The 21,284-nt window shown below is 41.8% G+C and overlaps 1 protein-coding gene across 3 annotated transcripts in view; it reads left to right on the top strand.

Moving 5' to 3' along the window:
- Positions 1-344: 344 nt before the first annotated feature.
- KCTD16 (potassium channel tetramerization domain containing 16) overlaps positions 345-21,284 on the top strand; it is a 279,879-nt gene continuing 258,939 nt past the window's right edge. Inside the window, exons 1-2 of one of the 3 annotated variants that reach the window (XM_044225246.1) lie at positions 345-362; positions 4,198-5,350. In XM_044225246.1, the coding sequence (XP_044081181.1) occupies positions 4,519-5,350 (832 nt within the window). In that variant the 5' untranslated portion in view covers positions 345-362; positions 4,198-4,518. Of the gene's footprint in view, positions 363-3,288; positions 3,809-4,150; positions 5,351-21,284 lie in introns of those variants that run through there. The other 2 variants (XM_044225238.1, XM_044225240.1) reach the window with 2 other exon arrangements.

Raw genomic sequence — 21,284 nt, 5'->3', positions numbered from 1 at the left:
GACAGGAATACGCTTACAGCCTAGAATTGGCTTCTTGCCTCTTGTTAAGGCACCAAGCAGCTGGGCTTACTGACAACCTCCCTGAGACACATGCGCTTACTCTAGCACTATTTAAATCTCTCTCTATGGTGGATTGCTTTGTTTCCTTTGAGCCTGTTACCTCTTTAATCTCACTTCTCATTTGTTTGCATCCCCTAGACTAAAGGAACAAGAAAATGTATGCATCAGAGGATGGTTACCCAGGCCGGTAGACCCCAGCTTGAAAAGGCTTTGAGCCAATCTGGAACCAAACCCCGACTTCTCAAAAGGTGAGACAGAGGCCCATGCAGTCTTGATTTCGGAGGCTCTGGGAAGATTAAAAGGTAAATACGCACATGGGGCGCCTGAGTGACTCAGTAGGTTAAGCAACTGACTCTTGATATAAGCAAGGTCATGATCTCAGGGGCTCCCACCTTGGGCTCTAGGCTCCAGGTTCAGAGGCTCAGTGGGGAGTCTGCTTGAAGATTCTCTCCCTGTGCCCTTCCCCAACTCTCCTTCATGCAGGAAAGCTCTCTTTCTCTCTATAAAATAAATAAATAAATCTAAAAAAAAAAAAAGTTAGTCTGACCTTTGAAACCCTGACCAATAAAGAGATAGAACTCATTTTCAAAATTCAGAATCCTCTCAATTAAATTATAAAATCTTCTAGACTTGAATTTAACTTAATATTGAAAACTCTTTAAAATGAATTGCTGGGTTTTCTTCAAATGCGTAGTTTGAATTTTTTTTTTTTTAATTTGCCTCCTCACCATTCCTATTCTAGAATATAAGCAGTTCAAAAAATTGATCATAATGAGTAGGCAGTGATCGAAACCCCATCTTGCTACTTCACAGCTGTGTGACCTTGTGGAAGTTCTTTCCCTCTCTGGTCCTCAGTTTATATATCTCTAAGATGAGATGGTAATTTCCATTTTCTCAAGTTCCTTTGGTTTTTCTTATTCTTATTTTCTTATTCCCAGTCCTCACTTTCCTGCCAAACTGTCCCCAGAATAAATAAATTAAAAAAAAATATATATATATTTTTAATTTTATTTTAAGTAGAGGCTCCATGCCCTGTGTGGAGATCTCATGACCCTGAGATCAAGACTTGAGCTGGGATCAAGAGTCAAATGCTTAACTGAATGAGTCACCCAGGCACCCCTGTCCCCAGAATATTTTAAACCCAACCTCCAAAACTATTGTTATGGTTTACTGGCCCATTCTGTTAAAAATAAAATGAAATGTTTGCTTATTTCTAACTACAACTAAGCCCAGTACTTACTAGGCATGTACTCAGATCTCCATTTTTTTCCTTTGTTTTGTGGCAACTAAATATTTATTTTGTCATCATGGTGAACAGTGTGTGTCTGGTCATACTTAAATCAACATAAAAACTTTTAAAGCAGGGACGCCTGGGTGGCTCAGTGGATTAAGCCTCTGTCTTCAGCTAGGATCATGATCTCAGGGTCCTGGGATCGAGGACTCCTGCTCGGGCTCTCTGCTTAGCCGGGAGCCTGCTTCCTCTTCTCTGTCTCTCTGCCTGCCTCTCTGCCTGCTTGTGATCTCTGTCTGTCAAATAAATAAATAAAATCTTAAAACAACAACAACAAAAACTTTTAAAGCAGGAAATATATAACTTTTGGCCCGGGTAAGTGGTCAGTTACAGATCTGCACTGATAGCATATAGACACTAGATGGCGATATAAGTGCACCAAATAATAAATATTCCCTTGATTGGTCCAGTTTAAAAATCCCAATGATTAAGGCCATAACAGGTTAATACATTAGTTAAAGAAACAAAGTCAAATATAATCAGGTGTTGGAGTGTTAGCTAATATTCCATATGTGTTCAGTAACCTGACATTAATTTAAAGAAAAGACTGTTAAACTAAAAATTAATTTATCCTGCTGCCGAGTCTATCTTTAATCTAATTCTTGGGGCAAGAGTTGGCAATAAACACATGATCCCTTAAAATGTACCTAATTCATACTTTCATCTCCATTTTTGGCTTTTGCTTTTTTTTTTAAAAAAATAGAAGTTATTTGGGATGAAGTGTGCCTCACATATATTATTCATAGACGAAATGCTATATTCTGATTAGGAGGGTGAGTCCTAAGACACTGGCATTTTAAAGGAGAAATGGTCGACTTACTGTAAGCTGTTGGCTGGGCCATTATTGACTGGCAGGATCAACTGGAAGCACTTTGTTAGTGGATTAGGTTGCCCTGGAAATGCCTTCCTGAAACTCTAATGATGCACTTAAGGAAGCCCTCTGGGATACGAGTAAAATGTCTCTTAGCCGGTTGTGTCTTCCACCAGAGTCCTCTCGGGATGAGGTGGGAGGGGGCTGGGGCATGTCCAAAGAGAGGCTCAGTAAAGACACAGCCCCAGAAAAAGGTTGCAGGTACCAATTTCTTGCAGGTAAGCTGAGATAATGACTTGCTGATGTCAGCTGTGGGCTTTCTGCGGGTTCCAGTAGCTCATGTATTCTTTGGAAAGAGTATCATTCATTCCAGAGAGACTGTATTTATTTATTCATTTGCTGGGGGTGGGGTGGCACAGGGATGGAGAAGAAGGGGGTGGGGAAGAGGGCATCTGAAGGAGAACACGGTTTAATGCCCTTTGCTTGTAAGAAAGAGCCACTATGTAGCTTGAACATTGGGGTCCTTCGGTGTGCTTTCTTCTTTTCCTTTTTTAAATGAGCCTATGTGGACGGGAAATTTGCCCTTCAGCTAAAATTCAGTGCCTGTGCCAAGGGTTTGTTTGTACATTTTTCCAATGCAAAATCCCTTGTGTTCCTGTCACCGCCGGGGTGGGGGGTTATTTCTGGGGAATGGTGGCGGCGGTGGAGGTGTAAAAAGCAGGAAGAAGAGGCGAAGCGAAGGCCTTGGCAAACTACAGACTCGCGGGCAGGACGCTGAGGGAAGTGGCTGCGCGGCGCCGCGTCCCCGCCCAGAGCCGGGAGCAGGGGAGTCGCGTGTCGCGGCCGGTGCGCGGCGTCCCCGTGCAGTCCTGGCGACCTGTCACCGAGGACGACGTGACTCGGAGCTGCCTCCGCTCTCTCCAAGCCGTATTCCTTTAAGATGATGTAATAGTCATTTCCCTGGATGGTATCTTGCCTGCGCCGCTGAAACAACAGCCCCCGAACTGCGCTGGGAACTGTGGAACCACCCAGCTCCGCCGGCCGCCGAAGCCCGAGCCCGAGCCCCCCGCGGCCCCTCTGCGCTGCGGCGGCCCGGCTCCCCGCGGCTCCCGCCGGCCTGCGAACATGGGAGTCCGTCTGCCCTTGCCGGCAGGTGGGGTGGCTACCTGGGACCCCAGCAGGGCACATCTGTCTTTCTTCCTGCTGCTGGGCTTTCTGAAAAGCTTCTAAGTCCCAGTACCTCTTCCAACTCTCCTCTGTTTTAAGGATTCTTTCTAAAGGTTTGATTTTTTTTTTTTCCCTTCCCCTTTTTACTGGAGAAGCTTTGGTTGGGTATTTTTCTCTGCCTTGCTTCTTCGACCCAACCACCTCTCATCACGCTTCAACTTTTTTTGTGACTTGTTTCAACTTGAGACTGGGAGTGAATACATACCTATATACATACATACAAATATACATTTATATAAATATTTATATATATATATATAAAATTATTTTCTAAGAGCACATCTCTCTGGCACTTTTCATTGATACCTCTGTCCTTTAACTCTTTGGGATTTGACAAGCTCCAGACTCTGGCTGTGGATTCTGCTTGCTTTGCAAATGGGTATCTCTTCACAGGAGCTGGGTTTCCAGCACTCACTAAGGTAAGTTCTGTGACTTATTGCTTTACCAGACCAGCTTGGAGGAAAAAAAAAAAATCCCCTTTTAAAAGTTGAAAATCTTATATTCCTTCTTAAAGCAGAAATACCAGTAGAAATATTTTAAATACTAATTGCTGGAGACAGAGGCATATGGATAAACATGTAGACACAAAATAGCTTGAGAGAAGCTACAATTTAGTTGAAGAATGGCTGAAATCAGTAGTTCCTGGGCTGCTTATGTAAAATAATCTCTCCCTCCCTCCCTCCCTACTTCCCTCCCTCCCTCTTTCCCTCCCTCTCCCTCCCTCTCCCTCCCTCTCCTCTCTCCAGTGGTGTCTCTTTTTCTGACTCATGCTGGGTTTGAGGAAATAATTTTGTCTCTTTTCCCTCAGACAGACCTCGGAGTAACTGGGGACTTGGCCTGCCTTGCCTACCGAGCTTGGGACAGATCGGATGGAGATGAGTTGATTACATTCTGTGAAGTAATAGCTCACCACCAGCCAGGGTTGAAACTACTTTTGCAGCATCACTTCACCTGTGGACTCTTCTGAATTTTGCCTTCTTGGGGAAAAAAAACTGGGGTAAGAGAAGGTCATTTTTAACAAGTTAGCTTCCTTCTCCCTCTTTGGCAAGTTGATGCAAAGGATAAGGCTGTGACTCCACTGGATTGCACCTTCAAATCAAAATAGGAGAAGAGCAAGAAGAAAGGGACAATGGCTTTGAGTGGAAACTGTAGTCGTTATTATCCTCGAGAACAGGGGGCTGCAGTTCCCAACTCCTTCCCTGAGGTCGTGGAGCTGAATGTCGGGGGTCAAGTTTATTTCACCCGCCATTCCACATTAATAAGCATCCCTCATTCCCTCCTGTGGAAAATGTTTTCCCCAAAGAGAGACACGGCTAACGATCTAGCCAAGGACTCCAAAGGAAGGTTTTTCATTGACAGAGATGGATTCTTGTTCCGTTACATTCTGGACTATCTCAGGGACAGGCAGGTGGTCCTGCCTGATCACTTTCCAGAAAGGGGAAGACTGAAAAGGGAAGCGGAGTACTTCCAGCTCCCAGACTTGGTCAAACTCCTGACCCCTGATGATATCAAGCAAAGCCCAGACGAATTTTGCCACAGTGACTTCGAAGATGCCTCCCAAGGAAGCGACACGAGAATCTGCCCTCCTTCCTCAGTGCTCCCTGCGGACCGCAAATGGGGCTTCATTACTGTGGGCTACAGGGGGTCCTGCACCATGGGCAGAGAGGGGCAGGCAGATGCCAAGTTTCGGAGAGTTCCCCGGATTTTGGTTTGTGGAAGGATTTCCTTGGCAAAAGAGGTTTTTGGTGAAACTTTGAATGAGAGCAGAGACCCTGACCGAGCCCCAGAAAGATACACCTCCAGATTTTATCTCAAATTCAAGCATCTGGAAAGGGCTTTTGATATGTTATCAGAGTGTGGATTCCACATGGTGGCCTGTAACTCCTCAGTGACAGCATCTTTTGTCAACCAGTATACAGATGACAAGATCTGGTCAAGCTACACTGAATATGTCTTCTACCGTAAGTACAAAGGGTTCTTTTGATTTTTCATCCATATCAATTCTGTTTACAGATGTTCAGTCAGTGTCTAAGGAATACTATTTGGGATTTTTGTTTTTTAAACTCCTGAGTATAGGAGTTTAATAGCTAGAGTATTAGGGGTTCTAATTCAGGTCTCACATCTTATCTAAGGCAACTTTTATCTGTTTTATCAGTGACATCAGAGAATATTCAAAGGCCTGTGCAATTGATACTGGCTTAGGTAATATGGGGATTGGAGGCAGACATGTATGTCTGTTTGTCAGACGGCGAACTGTGAGGAAAAGATGATGGTTGGAATTTGCCTGCTGGTCCATTAGAGGTTGGCAGACTCAGAGTTGATGAGGCGGTGCTGTCCATTCTTTACTGTGAACTTCGGGATCTGTGAAGCTGTTTGCTGGAGACTTGCTTTCTTCAGGGGCGGTGAGAACACAAATGGCTTGCACAGAATGACGTGGTCTTGGCCAGATAGATGGCAGTATAGGCTGACAAAAGACCCCCAGGCTCCCCCACTGCATCTGAAATTTGCCTTTAAAGGCTTTACAAATCTGCTGTTTGGTTCTTTAGCATTTTGTACTGAGACTTGAGTGGCACCGCAGACTTAATTAAACTGAACTTCATCTAAGACCCATCCAAAAGGAACTAGATCTTTCAGAACTGTCAATCACAAGCAGAGATCCTCAGACACCTGAGGTGATAGAATTACAGACATAAAAGGAAACCAGAGGGGGAAAAAAGGAGTGGAAACAATTGTTCTGGGGCGTTTTAAGTAGGCATTCCTTAGAGGTCAGTCCATTGGCTTAAATGACGACTTATGCTACAGATTGGTTTGTTTTATGAAATGGCATCTCTCTAAATAAACTATAAGCCATTGATCTCTGAAGGGAGAACAGTAAATCAGTCTGTAAAGTTTCGTGCTTGGTTTAACAGTGGATTTTCAATAGGGCCCAGGAGTTGGGTAAAGTGAATTGCATCAGAAATGTTTCCATGATAGCATTCAATTTCCTCTCTTCTTATTTTAAGGCAAATCCATAAATTTGGGGGATTAAAATGTCTAAGATTTTTTTAGGGACTGATTTTTGCCTATGGTTGTGTTTCTTCATGTGGAGATGGTGCTGGGATCCGTGGTAAAGAGGCCAGTGGCAAGCTGGGTTGTTCTGTGCTGGGTTATCACCCCTTAGATTTTTAGAAGTGGGGACACATAGATTGTGTGGACAGGACAGCCTGTGGAGAAAAATGAAGTCAACTATCAGTTCAGGAATGTCTTGTTGTGTAATAACAAGCATTATTTGATCCAACAACCCTATCAATGGCCTTTATCTATAATCTGCATCTTCCTTGATGCTGGAGCTTAGTCACCAGATTCTGCTTGCTTTCTTTCTTGGGTGTGGAGATAAGACTTTGGCTTTTTAGCCTTCTGTGGAGGAATCTGACATTATCTGTAATTCTGCAGAACAAATATCTGTTCCTAACTTTTTGGAAAACTGCATCTTAGAAAGAGTTCAAATCTAGGTTTGTGATCTTTACCTTGTTCTCCAATTTTTAATATTTGAAAATAGCTTAAGAAGCTTTGGGCAAGTAAATCAAAACATACCAACCATAGCCCCTGCCCCCCAAAAGGATCACCTTAGATTTCTGTCACTTGCTCATCTAAATGAGAACCCAAACCGGAAATGTATTTGCCTGCTAGCTCAGTGACATTTGTGTGTTCATCAAAGACTCATCCGTCTAACACTATGTCCTCTTTATATTGCTCTGAACAGGTTCTGCTCTGCTGATCATATAATTGCTTCCTTCTTTGTTGGGTTGCTGAGAGGTGGCTGAGGAGCCCTTTGCTCTCCATCACTCATGGACAGGCTAGCACAAACACAATGCAACTTCATATTGCACAGCATGTATATTCTATGTGACATACTTCCCTTTGTATCTAACATTCAGAGCTAAGTATTAACTCTTCCTCTGTCTTAGGACCAATAAAACTGACAGCTGGCTTTCTAGGGTGCATAACAGCTTCTGTGCAGACGTTTAACCATAATTATTTAATTAGAAGCTGCCAACTGTGCCTATATAAGCATTAATTCATCAAGCTGTTGTGCTTGGGTTAATGGGCCGAAACTATGGGAGGTACTCTAAAGCAGGGAGTTGACTCCGCAGAGATGCTCTTCATCCAGCACTAGTCCTGCCCAGCCCTGCCTTGTGCTGCCCAGCATGGAGCCCTAGGGTGCATTGTGCCAGCAGAGCACTTGGAACCATCACCTGCAAGATTGGAAGGGGCAGCATGTGTCCCCAGGAGCATCTCCAGATCCTTAAATTAAAAAATAAAAACAAAAGCAAAAAAAAAAAACCAACCAAACAAACAAACAAAAAACACCAACCAGCCAACCAGCCAACAAAAGAAGATGCACTTCACAGAGAAACTCAACTTCCTCCTTGGTTGAAAAAAAATTATATTGTATATATATACATACTACTTAGATCCAAGGCATTAACTCCAAGCAATCAGACTCTTCTAATAACCTGGGGATAATACAAAGTCATTTTACCTGGATATGTATCATAGTAAAAAATGAACAGTGAGAAATGAATACATTGCATAGGGTGGTTGAGTCATGGGGAGAGACCCTTTTCTTTCCATTTGACTCATTTTCATCAAAGTTTTCCAGAGGGAAATTGAAAGACCAAAATCTGTCTGTCAATCATTAACAGGTTAAATTCTTGCCTCACTGAATCTTTTGTTGTTGTTGAGAGAGAGAATGAGAGAGAGCAAGCGTAAAAGGGGGAAAGTCACTGGGACAAGCAGATCCCCCTGCCCAGCAGGGAGCCCAATGTGGGACTAGTTCCCCCGACTCCAGGATTGTGACCTGAGTTGAAGGTAGTCGCTCAACCAACTGAGCTACCCAGGCGCCTGCCTCATTTAATCTTAATGTAGACCTAGAATTGATGGTCACATCAGTAGACTATTTAGTTAATATAGGAACTGTGAACAGTTGAAGTCAACAGGTGTTTCTGTGTGTTTAAGAGGGTGATAAGAAATGTGTTTGTCTACATTGCTTACCAAAATATGATATGCAAGATGCTACGCATTATGATTCACTTATCAGCAACCAGGAAAATATGACTGATGTAGTAACATAGAAAGGAAATATCTAAAAAAAAAAAAAATAAAAGAAAGAAAGAAAGAAATATCTAGGGGTGCCTGGGTGGCTCAGTCGGTTAAGTGCCCAACACTTCATTTCAGCTCAGGTCCTGATCTCATGGTCACAGAATCAAGGGAGACCCACATCAGGCTCTGTACTCAGCAGGAGTCTGCTTGGATATTCTCTCCCTCTTTTCCTACCCCACCCCCACTCTCTTTCTCTCAAGTAAATAAATAAATCTTTTAAAAAAATCTAGTTAGGGTTGCCTCACAAGACATTTTCGATATGTCCTTTGTTTTAATTTAAAACAATGAGAAGGTCCACTTTCTTCTCTACCACCCCACTAGCTAAATAATTACCTCTCATTTCTCTTCAAACATTATATAGAAAGCAGTATCATAAACATCAGAGAATGCCTTCTTGACTCACCTATAAATGTAATGGGAGTTGAGTAATTTGGAAAAGAGAAGTCCTGATTTGGAACCAGATACTCAATGGCTATTCACACCACTTAGGAACAAAATCACAGGTGCATAGAAATAAATGAACCTGATGTTGAGAGCCACCTTCCAATGCCCGAGAGTGAGAAGATTGTTCTTGGTTGGAGACAACTATACACATTTTAAAAATCCTACTCATTAGTGAGTTACTTCAGACAAATGCCTGAAATACTCAAATTCAAAGGAATTTGCCTCTAATTTTACTGTGATAACATGACAAGTAGGGGGTTTAATTCATAGGATGCATACTCCCAAAACATACACTCTTGAGTTCTGTGAATTATAAGAGAGACACCAACTCATCGCCTTGTCAACAAATTGCTGCTTGTCAGTGCATTTTAATCTTCTCTTTACTTCTCTTTACTTACTTAGATTTAAAGGTTGTTTCCACAAAACTCTGAATTGTTTTATGTATTGTTAATCTTCAAAATTAAGCTGCTAGTTATTTTACCACCAAAATGGGTTTATTTGGGAATAGTAGAAAATTGCAATTCAGGATAAGCAAGTTAACGCAAAACCATAGGCAAAACAAAAAAACGAAGGAGAGAAATTCTCTTTTTTGTTGGATGGGGGTGGGGGAGTGGGGGGATGGGAATTGAGCAGGGCTATTGTAAACAAAAAGCCCATTGGAGTAAACTGGGAGTTTCTAGTACAGTGGCTTTTCATTGTCTCAGTTGTGACAGTCTGTTATTGGCTGGGCTGTTACTGGGGAAGAAGACCACCTTTCTTCCTCCTGTGGGAGTAGTAAAGTGGTATGGACTTGTAAGATCTATCTCTTCCTGTTGGGTCTGCAGTTGATGACAAGTGGTAGGGTGTGAGAGTTTCCTCTTCTGGGATCTGGATTCTACTATGATGAGGTTTCCTTTTGAAAATTCTCATGGTACGCAGTACTGCAGGGTTGTTAAATGAGGTGGGATGTTGGAGAAAAGTCAATCAGAAAGTGAGTTCTCAGAATTCAACTGCATGACGTTGTATAGGGAAGAGATCTGCAGTGGTGGCTGCTGTCATTAACTTCACCGGCACTGACTTTAGAAACTTCAGTGAGAGGGTATGTTCTTAACAGGTAGAAATGTAGCCATCCTGAAGTGATCCTAGCTCTTTTTCTACTGGTTATTTGAAAGATAGCAATGATAACTTTTATTTTTGTTGCTCATTGAGATACGATGTTGGTATGTTTAAAATGAAGCAGGAGAGCAATGTAGTCAAAACGGTGAAGATTGGTCTTTGCCACCACCGACCTCTCTTCTTTCTGTGTTGGTTTTCCATCTTCTCCACCTTAGAGACTTTTCTCGTCCTGTTTTAGTCATTTCTGCTTTCTTGTTCTTTCTCTCCATTGTCAGTAAACATTCTCTTCTGCCATATATTGGAATACTTTCAAGGCATAGTGTAGTTTTCTCAGGGGTTTTGGTACCTAAAAAACCTTTTGATAGTTGTAGATCAGATGATTTAGTATCCCACAAAGAGTGCTCTTAAGACATAAGGCTTCTTAATGTATAATTTAAAAATACAGCACAATTCAAATATAATACTTGAATTATATGCATATATAAGTATGCATATTCATCATGAGGTTGAACTGGACCCATGCTTGGGTAGATATGAAATGGTAATACTCATAACAAAAGGCAGGTGTATAGATGTAATTTTTTTCTAATCTCTTTAAGGTTTTTTACTTTGAGCTTTGGTCTCAATATAGGAGTGATATAAGTATGCTAGTGAAATATTTTACTACAGTATTTTCATTTTCATGCCAAACAAGATATGTTGTTACCTGAGCCCAAACCCTTGTGCGATTCAGGTACTTTCTTTCTAGGTTTGTGGCATCACTGAGTGAATCTGGCAGCAAGAGCAGTGTCAGTGTGTGGGCAGAATGGGGAGGTCTCTGAGATTGCCCTTAAGTGCCTGAATATGTTAAAAAATATATATATAGACACCCAGATAGAGAAGACCATGTCCCTGATAGCCTCATGAGGTTTAGGTCTTATCAAAAAAAATTAGAAAATAAAATAGCTGAGAATATGTCACAAAAGTCCATTTGAAACCCCTCCAAGCACAAACAATGAAGAGGAATGATTGTGCACAGGAGAGAGTGTGCATCCAATACATAGAAGAAAGCTCTTCAGGAATGGATACATGGATGCTCAGTTTCTGCATCATGACTGTTGCTCTCTTTCTTTGTTTTTTGCTATAGCTTTCCTCAAATAGTGCAGTTCTTGGCAAGTCAGTGAAAAAAACTTCATACAGAAATTTTCAAATGCATCCAAATGTAGACACCCAGTTCCAATAATTACAATTAACACTATAAGAGCAATCTTGTTTTATATATATTCCTACCTACTTCTCCTTCTGTCTGCACTACACTATTTTGAAGCAAATTTCAGACATCAATTATTTCATTCATCCACAAACAGTACTGTATGTTTCTAAAATAAAATAGATTAAAATAAAATGCAACACAATACCCTTATCAATAGATAATTAGTAATTCTTTAGTATTATTTAATATCTATTGATGTTAAAACTTCTTTGATTTTGTTATAGTATTTTCTTCAAGTTGGCTTATTAAATCAAGATTCAGATAAGGTCTATGGGTTATCTTCGATTGCTGCTTCTTTTTTCATTCAAAATTTTAAAAAAAATATTGCATTTACCCCGTATGCATATGCAACAAAGGAGCAAAATGTATATCTTAAATCTCTTTATTTTACTTTTTAAAAAAGATTTTATTTACTTATTTGACAGAAAGAGACACAGTGGGAGAGGAAATACAATAGGGGGAATGGAAGAGGGAGAAACAGGCTTCCTGCTGAATGGGTAGCCTGTTGTGGGGCTTGAGCCCAGAACCCTGGGATCATGAACCGAGCCAAAAGCAGATGCTTAACAACTGAGCCACTCAGGTGCCACTCTTAAATCTCTTTTTTTTTTTTTTAAAGTTTTTATTTATTTATTTGACAGAGAGAGAGATCACAAGTAGGCAGAGAGGCAGGCAGAGAGAGGAGGAAGCAGGCTCCCTGCGGAGCAGAGAGCCCGATGCGGGGCTCGATCTGGGATCATGACCTGAGCCGAAGGCAGAGGCTTTAACCCACTGAGCCACCCAGGCGCCCCTTTTTGGACCCTGGGATCATGACCTGAGCCGAAGGCAGAGGCTTAACCCACTGAGCCACCCAGGTGCCCCTTAAATCTCCTTTAATCTCTCCTTCCCTCCCTCCTTTCCTCTTTCTCTTTCTCCCTCTTTCTTCCTCCCTTCCTTCCTTCCTTCCTTTTTTAAAGTCAATTTATTTGTTTGAGGAAACCAAATTGTTTGCCATGTTCAAAATTCAGCTTTCTGGGTTTTACTAATCCATCTCTATGATCTTTGGGATGTCATTAAAACATTTTTCCCCTGAACCCTGTATTTGTGAATTTGTTCGATTTTTATTCTAAATTCTAGAGACTCCATTGGATTCATTTGTAGTCTTTCTTTCTTTTTTAGATTTTATTTATTTATTTGACAGACAGAGATTGCAAGTAGGCAGACAGGCAGGCAGACAGAGAGGAAGAAGCAGGCTCCCCACTGAGCAGAGAGCCCGATGTGGGGCTCGATCCCAGGACCCTGGGACAATGAATGACCTGAGCTGAAGGCAGAGGCTTTAACCCACTAAGCCACCTAGGCACCCCTCATGTGCACTATTCCTGGCAAGAAATTTCTATAAGTGATGGCAAGTCCATTTTTCTACATTATTGAAGCATAATAAATAGCATTATATTAGTTTGAAGTTTATAATATAATAATTCAACAATTCAATACATTACTCAGGGATCATCATGATAAGTGTACTCTTAATCCCCTTTATCTAGTTCACCCAAGGCAAGTCCATTTTTAACTTTTAATTTGCAAAAGACAATAAAAGAGACCCCTATTTTTCTTCCCAGTCATTCCCTTGCTGTTCTTCTTCTTTTTAAAAAAGATTTATTTATTTGAGAGAACGGACGGGTGGTGAGGAAGAGGGAGAGAGAGTCTTAAGCAGACTCTGCTAAATACAGGGCCCAACACAGGGATCAACACATGATCCTAGCACCAGGACCTGAGCCAAGTCAAGAATTGGCTGCATCACCCTGGTGCCCCTCCCTTGCTATTCTTATCATTAAAATGGGCTAACATCCTGGGTGCAGTGAGCCTGCCAAGGGTCCTATAGACTGGGTCCTGTAGACTGGGAAGAAGAATCATTTGGGGTGGGGAAGTTCCCCTCCTGACTATTCAAATTTTATATTCTTGGATTCTTTCAGCTATGCTCAACTCCACTGACTAAACTCATCACCCGTATTTCCCAAACCTCCTGTCTTCTTGTGTTCCTTCTCACAGTAATTGGCATCATCAGTCACTCATTTCCCCAGGGAAGAATGGAACCAAGGTGGCGTTCCTGACTCTTCCTTCTCCTCAACCTATGACAAATCCTACCGGTTCTTTATCTCTCTCAATCCATCCATTTCTTTCCATCACCACTGATGCTGGTCTGGCCCAGACCACCTGCACTGCTTTTTGTTGCTATGGAACCCTGGGAGCATCCCAAGTGAAATCTGGAACCAGCTCTGTATCAGAGAGCAGGAAGAGACTGAAGGAGGAGGCAGGGCTCTCTAGATTGGTAGGTAGCAGGCTGAATAAGCAAGAAAATGTACTTATAAAACTTGCTTTGGGCAGCCACAAAACAGATTTCTGCATCCATCTGCCCAATTTTAAAAGTTTATATAGAGGCCTTAATGGAGTTCAGTGACCTAAACCATCCAGATGGTCTTAACACCATATCACTGTCACAAGGCTGTGTCCTCGGAGCAGCTTCTGGGAGCAGGGAAGGCAAGTGGAAAGCACATTCCAAACATAGGGGAGGGACTGAGGAGTCCCTGATTTGCCTCTGTCCAGCTCATGGGTCAAGCAGTGGCTATATCCTTTCGATCTCTCCTAAAACTTTTCTAGACTACTGCAGAGGAATTTAAATTGTCCTTCCTACCTCAAATTCAGCGTTATCCCCTTTGAATCTGTTCTATCACAAAAAATGGCGAGATTTCTAAACCGTGAGCTTGACCATGTCACTCCTGCTTCAAGTTCTTCATTGCCTTACAACTATTCATAGAGTTAAATGCAAACTCCTTACCGGGAACCACAGTCTTTCATGAGATGACCTCTCTTTCCATCCCCAGAATCTTCTGTTGCCATCCTGCCCTTTGCATTTTGAATCTTAGCTATACTTGATTTCTTTCTGTTTCTGAATGCTGTTATGTACTTGCTTCTTTGGTTTTGTGTGTGATGTTCTCTCTGCCTGGAATTCTGCTTCCACCTACTTTGATGAACGAAATCTTCAGGCTCCAATCTAGAGATTACCTTCTCTGGGAAGCCTTTCCTAGCCCACTCTATCTGGTTAGGCATCCCTTATCTTTGACCCAGACGGTTTTATTTTCCTTTACCCTGGCACAAATAATATTGTATTAAACTTGATTATTTAACTGACTCTTTTACATTATCTTTAAACTCTGTCAAGATAGGAACTGTGTCGGTCATGTTCATCACAATATGTGGCACAATATGTGAAATAGATGTAGTTAAATACTCCATAATACCTTCCAGAAGAATGAGAAATAAATGCCCACTGCAGAATTTGATTATGGTCATAGAGACCACTGTCTTACCTACACCATTCGCATTATCTCTTAACAGAAGAATGAGAGGTCAGTGATGGAGTGATGGTGCCTTAAATAATAATAATAATAATATTTTTTCCAATTTCCTTTGGGTGCTTTGGGCACTGGGATAGGTACTTTACATATAAATTGGAAATCTTACTGAAAGACTGTGCTCTTAGCTCCTGCACCAAGATTTGAGCTCAAGGGGACTGAGAAAAACACTTAGCAGAAGCAGGACCCCGGTGCTCTCATTTTAGTTGGTTTTTGTTCCAAGCAGGAGCAAATCAAAGCTGGGCGCGGCCAGGGTTTGAGGAAAGGCCAAGGAAAGACTCAGGATTCAGAAAAGTGTTCCAAAATTGAGAAAGCAGCTCCAGGACGAAGAGAGCTCTACCAAAACACAAAGAATGCTAAGAGACCAACCAGGCTGTCTTAATTTTCCTCCGGCTAAAGTATTCCAATTTCTCCTCCCTCCCTTCCCATAAATGTTAGTGATTGCCCCTTCATGCCAGACACAGCAGAACGTGGTAGTGAAGCCTGGGTTTTGAGTTCCAGACTGCTTGAATCTGAATCCCTAGCTTATTGGGATCACTGACAAATTATTTTACTTCTGTGCCTCATTTTCCTCAGCTGTAAAATGGAGGTGAGGACAACAGTCCTCATGCGGCTGCTCTGAGAGTCAAATGGGCCACTATACGTCAAGTGCTTACGACAGAGCCTGGCGCCCAGTCTGCGCTGTGAATGTCTAGTTCATTACCAGGATGGCTGCGAATACCGGATGCAGGAGACACAGCTGCTCTCTTTAAATAGCTCGCCTGATACTTTCTGGCCCTCCCTTTGGACACTTTGCCCAGAAACGCACATCTAGAAATGTTTTTTTCTTTTTTAAATTTACTTATTTGAGAGAGAGAGAGAGAGAGAGAGAGAGAGAGAGAAAGTGCACGAGCAGGAGGAAGAAGGAGAGGGAGAGAGAGAATCCTGAAACATATTCCCTGCTGAGTGTGGAGCCTAACATGGGGCTCCTGAGGTCCTGACCTGAGCCAAAATACAGAGTTGGACACTTAACCAGCTGAGCCACCCAGGTGCCCCCAAACACATTTTTATTGTTATTTGTTTAGTTGGTTAGAGAGAGAGAGAGAGAGAGAGCACAAGCAGAGAGAGAAGCAGGCTTCCCACTGAGCAGGGAGCCCGATGTGGGACTCGATCCCGGGACACTGGGATCATGACCAGAGCCCAAAGCAGCAGCTTAACCACTTCTTTACGTCCACCCCAAACGTATTTTCACAAAGGAAATTCAAGCCGTATGTTTTACTTGAATCTGAATATGCATAAAAGTAAACACCCCAAAGCCTTCAAATTCTACTGACTCTTTTCGTCCCCCTGGCTATTCCATTGTGGATGTCATTAATAGTGCCTTTCCCTCCACCTTGCTTTCAACTTGGGCTTTTCAGAACCCAGGATAACATGAGAGAGAACTGAAATTTAAGACTACAACTTAAATTATATATTCCATCACTGCAGAGTTAGAATAACCTTTTATGAATCTCAACCTAGACAATATTCTCCTTCATGGTGGCAGAATATGGTCATTGAGCATGCCACTGACAATAGGATCATTCAGATTGCTCCAAAAATGAAAACAAGACATTTTGCTCCACACTGTGAGTAGCTGCACTGTGTGGCGTTAAAAAGAAATCAGAGTGCTAATTCGGGCTGTTGCCATGTAACCTGCTCAAAAGCTGCCCATGGGAAGAAATTGAGACTTTCCACTTTCATTCATCAGTCACGTTCTAAAGTAAAAAATTCTTATCATTTTCCCACCTCAATTTATACCGACCTTTTATTCTGAGTACACTTGATACAATGTGACTGTCCATTAATTACACTGGTGAAAATTAAGGCAACCCATTATACATAACTTGATGGGGTACTTAAGATGCCATCAGGCTGGTGTATATTGTATTTTAGATGATAGACTGTCCAGAGCAACAGTACTAGGCAACTAATTAGAGAAAAGGGGAGGTTGGTTCTGGTAATGGTGACTTTCCAGTAAAGGGGAGCCTGGAGCAGCAGAGACATTCTAGGGACTGGGATACGGGCAAGGGATATTGATGTTCATGGAGCAGAAGTATACAGTGAAAAACCATGTGGAGGCTTGAGACCTGGGGAAGTGTTGCAGTTCAGCAAATCCCCTAATCACGGAGGGAGAGCTGATGCAGGAAGGAAAGCATATCTAGCCCTGGTTGGGAGTCATGGCTCATTGTGTTACAGCGTAAACATTCAGTTATGTCAGGTGGAAGAACTTTCCTGTGGGCATGCGCCTGCAAATGTGTCCTAGAATGCAAAAGAAAATAGGATTCAGTTCTCATTAATTTGCCTTTTAGCCAGTGAGGTGAAGTGTCTTTTTTCTTTAAATAGAGGGATACCTGTGTGGAGCTGTACAATTTTGTTGAGCTGCATTGTAATAGAAAAGTGTTCATTTCTATTTGTGAAGAAAAGCGTGCATTAAAAAATGAGCAGGGGCACCTGCATGGCTCAGTCAGTTAAGCATCTGACTCTTGATTTCAGCTCAGATCAGGATCTCAGGGTTCTGGAATCAAGCTCAGGGTCTGGGTCTGCCCTCAGCACAAAGTCTGCTTGTCCCTCTTCCTCTATGCTTCTCCCTGCTCATGTTCTCTCTCTCTCTCTCTCTTTCTCTCTCAAATAAATAAATAAATAAATAAATAAAAAGTATTTAAAGTACAGGCTAGATTTCATTTTTAAAAAATGAGCAGTTTTCTTGGCTTTTCTGGGTAAAAAACTGTGGCTTGGAGCAGTAATGACTGGGGATATAATGTGTGATACTCTCAACATCATAAAGGCCCCTTTTAGTCATTCCGATGCTCAGTAATGTAAAATATTTGTTTGAAAAGATCTGATTTCTTCTCACTTACTGAGGGTCTGTTTTAGATGAAGTACTACTCTTTGTTTTGGTAGGAATGTCCAATTGAGAGGGGAAATATCCTACCTGTATGCAAAGAACTGATATCCTGATTCATAACATCCTCACACTAATGATTTTCTTTACTTTCCCCCAATGTGCTAGGGAAGTGATTCAGAATATGCATAGTCCCCATTGATTGGAAACTGCCGGCTTGTCTGACCTTCTTTCATCACCATCCTTCCACACACACAAGGCATGTAGTGATGTGTAATCTTGTTTTCTAACAGATCTTGACATCCACTCATCAGAATGGCCTTCATTAACAGGCAGATTTAGGTCTAGCCTAAGTCACTTATACAAAATTCTGTTCTCTGTCCTCTGGCTGTGTGAGTAAATGGCAAGCACTGTGACTTTGCTATGTCCTTTGCTTTTGTGTGTTTTGGATTCCTAGACATCTCTTGGATGGTTGGCCTATATAATTCTCCCCCAGAAATATTTACTGAACACCTACTATGCACCAGAGACTTCACGCAGTTCCAGGGATTCAGCTGTAAACAAGAAGCATATGGTCAATGCTCTTAGGGAGCATATGGTTTAGGGAGAAATTAGACTAGTAAATGGGCAATTTTGATCAAGTATGATGAGGAAGAGTCAATGAATATGAAAATTGAGAAGGAGCTCCTAATCTGAACTTGGGGCATCAGAAAGTTAAACCAGAGCTTATTTTATTGCTTGGAGAGGAGAAAATGCTTAAATCTTTAATACATTTGTTGACTTTAAGATACTAGCTGGCTGAGAGAGTCATAAAAATTATATCCTAGGATGGCTTAGCAGAACCTTAAGATCACTAGCAGTCATTTCATTTCTCATTAGAGAAATCTCATTAGATTTTTTCCAATGATAGCTGTGTGAGTGATTTTAGTTAGTCCAGGAACCAATATCCTAAAAAACTCTTCAGTTCCCTTTTGTGTTCAAACCTTTGTCTTGGGAAAGTGTATGTGCAAAACCAGAAGCCAAATGCTAGCCTTGGCTGACTAACAATAGATTTTATTATTTCTTTTTTAAAGATTTTATTTATTTATTTGACAGACAGAAATCACAAGTAGGCAGAGAGATGGGGTGCGTGGGGTAGGCTGGGGTGCTCAGCAGGGAGCCTGATGTGGGGCTTAATCCCAGGACTCTGGGATCCTGACCTGAGCCGAAGGCAGAGGCTTTAACCCACTGAGCCACCCAGGTGCCCCTAACAATTGATTTTAAAGATACTTTACGATTATGTCTGTAATGTCCTTTTATAATGATTCTCAACGTGATATATGTCATTATTATTATTATTTTAACTTTACTGATTTACCTTGTCTGTCTCATGTACAACTTAGTTTTAGTAACTACCACAGTGGGAACACATAGGAGGTGATCATAAGCATTTGTCGAATGAATGAATATATTCATAACTGTCACATTTTTCAAGAAAGAGAATATGAAATGTAAAGTAAAAAAGATCTGCTTCTGGTTTTACCTGACATTTACTTCTAACCATGGGTGCATTCTCTTAAGCGACAGTGAAAATGTGGTTGATAAACTGATGGTATCAGAACCATCTGGGTAAAAACCTTTGTTTTGTCACTTCCTAGCAGGGCATCTTTGGGCAATTATCTTGGTCTTTTCATACCTCAGAACACTCAGCGGTAAAAGGGGAACAAGAAAGTTTCTCTTTGCAGTACTGTGAGGATGAAGCCACGGCCAGGCCATCTTATTAGCTTGTCTCATCAACAGCCAGGTACCTCATCTCTAGGCTCTTTTAGTTCATCTTACAAATAGATGTGTTTGGACCTAGAAGAAGAAACTGAGAGAATATGGAGCCATTAGAACTGATCCTGCCGGCTCTCACAGCAAAAATCAAGCCACTGCCCACTGGTTTCCCTCTGAACTACTATTACACACACTTCCTGACCTTGGGGGAAGGAAAAACACATCACATCACACCCACTCTTCTAGTTCTCTCCATAAGCTCGCCTCCTCTGCCCCTCGAATACACTTGTCTGTCCATCCGCAGTGATCTATCACACTGGCTTTTGGACAATTCTTTCCACAGGCCGGTCTGTCCACCGCCTGAAGAGGGTGTTTGTGTCATCTCCCCCAGAACACTTTTCCTTGAACTCCTTGACTTTCTGAGTCCTTCAATGAGGCGTTAGTGGGTTTTCCTTGGAAAGACTTTCCATTACATCCCAGCTGAAGCACAAGAGGTCCTCTTTATTCTCTGTTCAGCACAGTGTTTCCAGCACAGCACTGTTCACACGTGTGATTCCATTTGGCTGTAAGCTTCCTGGTGGCAGGAGTGCTTTTGTTTCCCTACAGTCTAGTACAGTGTAGGCACTCGAGAAGTCATTTTTTCTCTATCCACTTCACCCCACCATGTAAAATTATGATAGTAAGATTCCCCCTCATGGTGAAGGCAACTGAATATATGTGTGTGTGTGTGTGTGTGTGCGCTTGTGGTACATATATCACCTCTGGCCAGGAGAGTAGAAATGAAGGAAAGTGAAAAAGCAGAAGGCACTGAATGCAAACCCTGAGAGACTGGATAATGGAGACAAGAGTGGAAATTCACTCTGATGAGTTGTTTAGCCTCTCTAGTCCTCAGGTCCCCTCAGCTTTGTGAAGGGTACAGGGAACTTGTTTGGCTGTCTCATAGGACACTGACAGTTGGGTATTATGACTTTCGTAAAGAAGCTGTGTTGCTTGAATAGATTGCTATGAAGGCAGATTTTATTTTCACGTGAGTGAACATCAGGAGGGTGTCTTAAGAAAAAAGAGAGGAAATCTGCTCATTTGGAAAGTTGCTAAGGCATTTAGAAATGGTCAAAATATGCAAATGGATTTTAATGGCACTGCAGCAAGCACTCGCATTCTTATTGTCTATGGTGGCGTAGCAGAGAGTCAACATATGTGAGGTCTATTCTGATCTCCACTTGCGTCATGATCACAGATTTGGGGTGTGAAGGTACTGGCTCATGGATAAACACAAATCCCTTTTGAAGCCCCATAAACTGTAATGCTGGATAGGAGCTTGAAGTGTATCTTTCACACCAGGGAGAGGACCCACTTCATTTATAAAATCAGAGCATCCTGAGAGATGCAGGATCTCATGATTCCCTGCTCCCGTTTCCTCTCTTCGAATCCCCAGGCTTTAATTGAAGTCCTACGTTGCAGCCAACATAGAGAATCTCTTAGAGTGGCGTCATTCCGATTTAAGTGGGAGTTGGCGGTAAGACATTCTTCCGCATTCCATTCCCCTTTTCTGCCTCTTGTTCTTCCTGGTGGCCCTTGAGGCAGTTCCAGGAAACCCAGGGTTCCGTGTAGCTGCTTGAAAACCCTAACCTGGGCATTGTAAATAAATGGTGAATTTTCATCTTCTGTAAAATTTTCTTTTTACATATTTGGTCCGGTTCTTAGCTGTATATTTTCTACTTCTTTTATCTTCATTTGACTTATGTTTCATTCTCAGGACAAGTGTAAATGAAAGATGACCTGAAGAAAGGCACTCTTTAGAAAAAGTAAAGAGCACAAATAAATTCCTTTTGCCTCTATCTTTGGTATATTTCAGAGAAAGAAAGATAACTACCTTAATTAGCTACTTTAAATTTTTGTGCAACAACAGAAGAGATGGGAGTCACTGGTATTGAAAGAAGGCCTGGAAAATAGTT

The sequence above is a fragment of the Neovison vison genome, chromosome 1, assembly GCF_020171115.1.
Source record: "Neovison vison isolate M4711 chromosome 1, ASM_NN_V1, whole genome shotgun sequence".
Taxonomy (NCBI): Eukaryota; Metazoa; Chordata; class Mammalia; order Carnivora; family Mustelidae; genus Neogale; species Neogale vison.
Note: the sequence above shows the minus strand (reverse complement) of the source record. Positions and strands in the feature narration are given on the sequence as shown.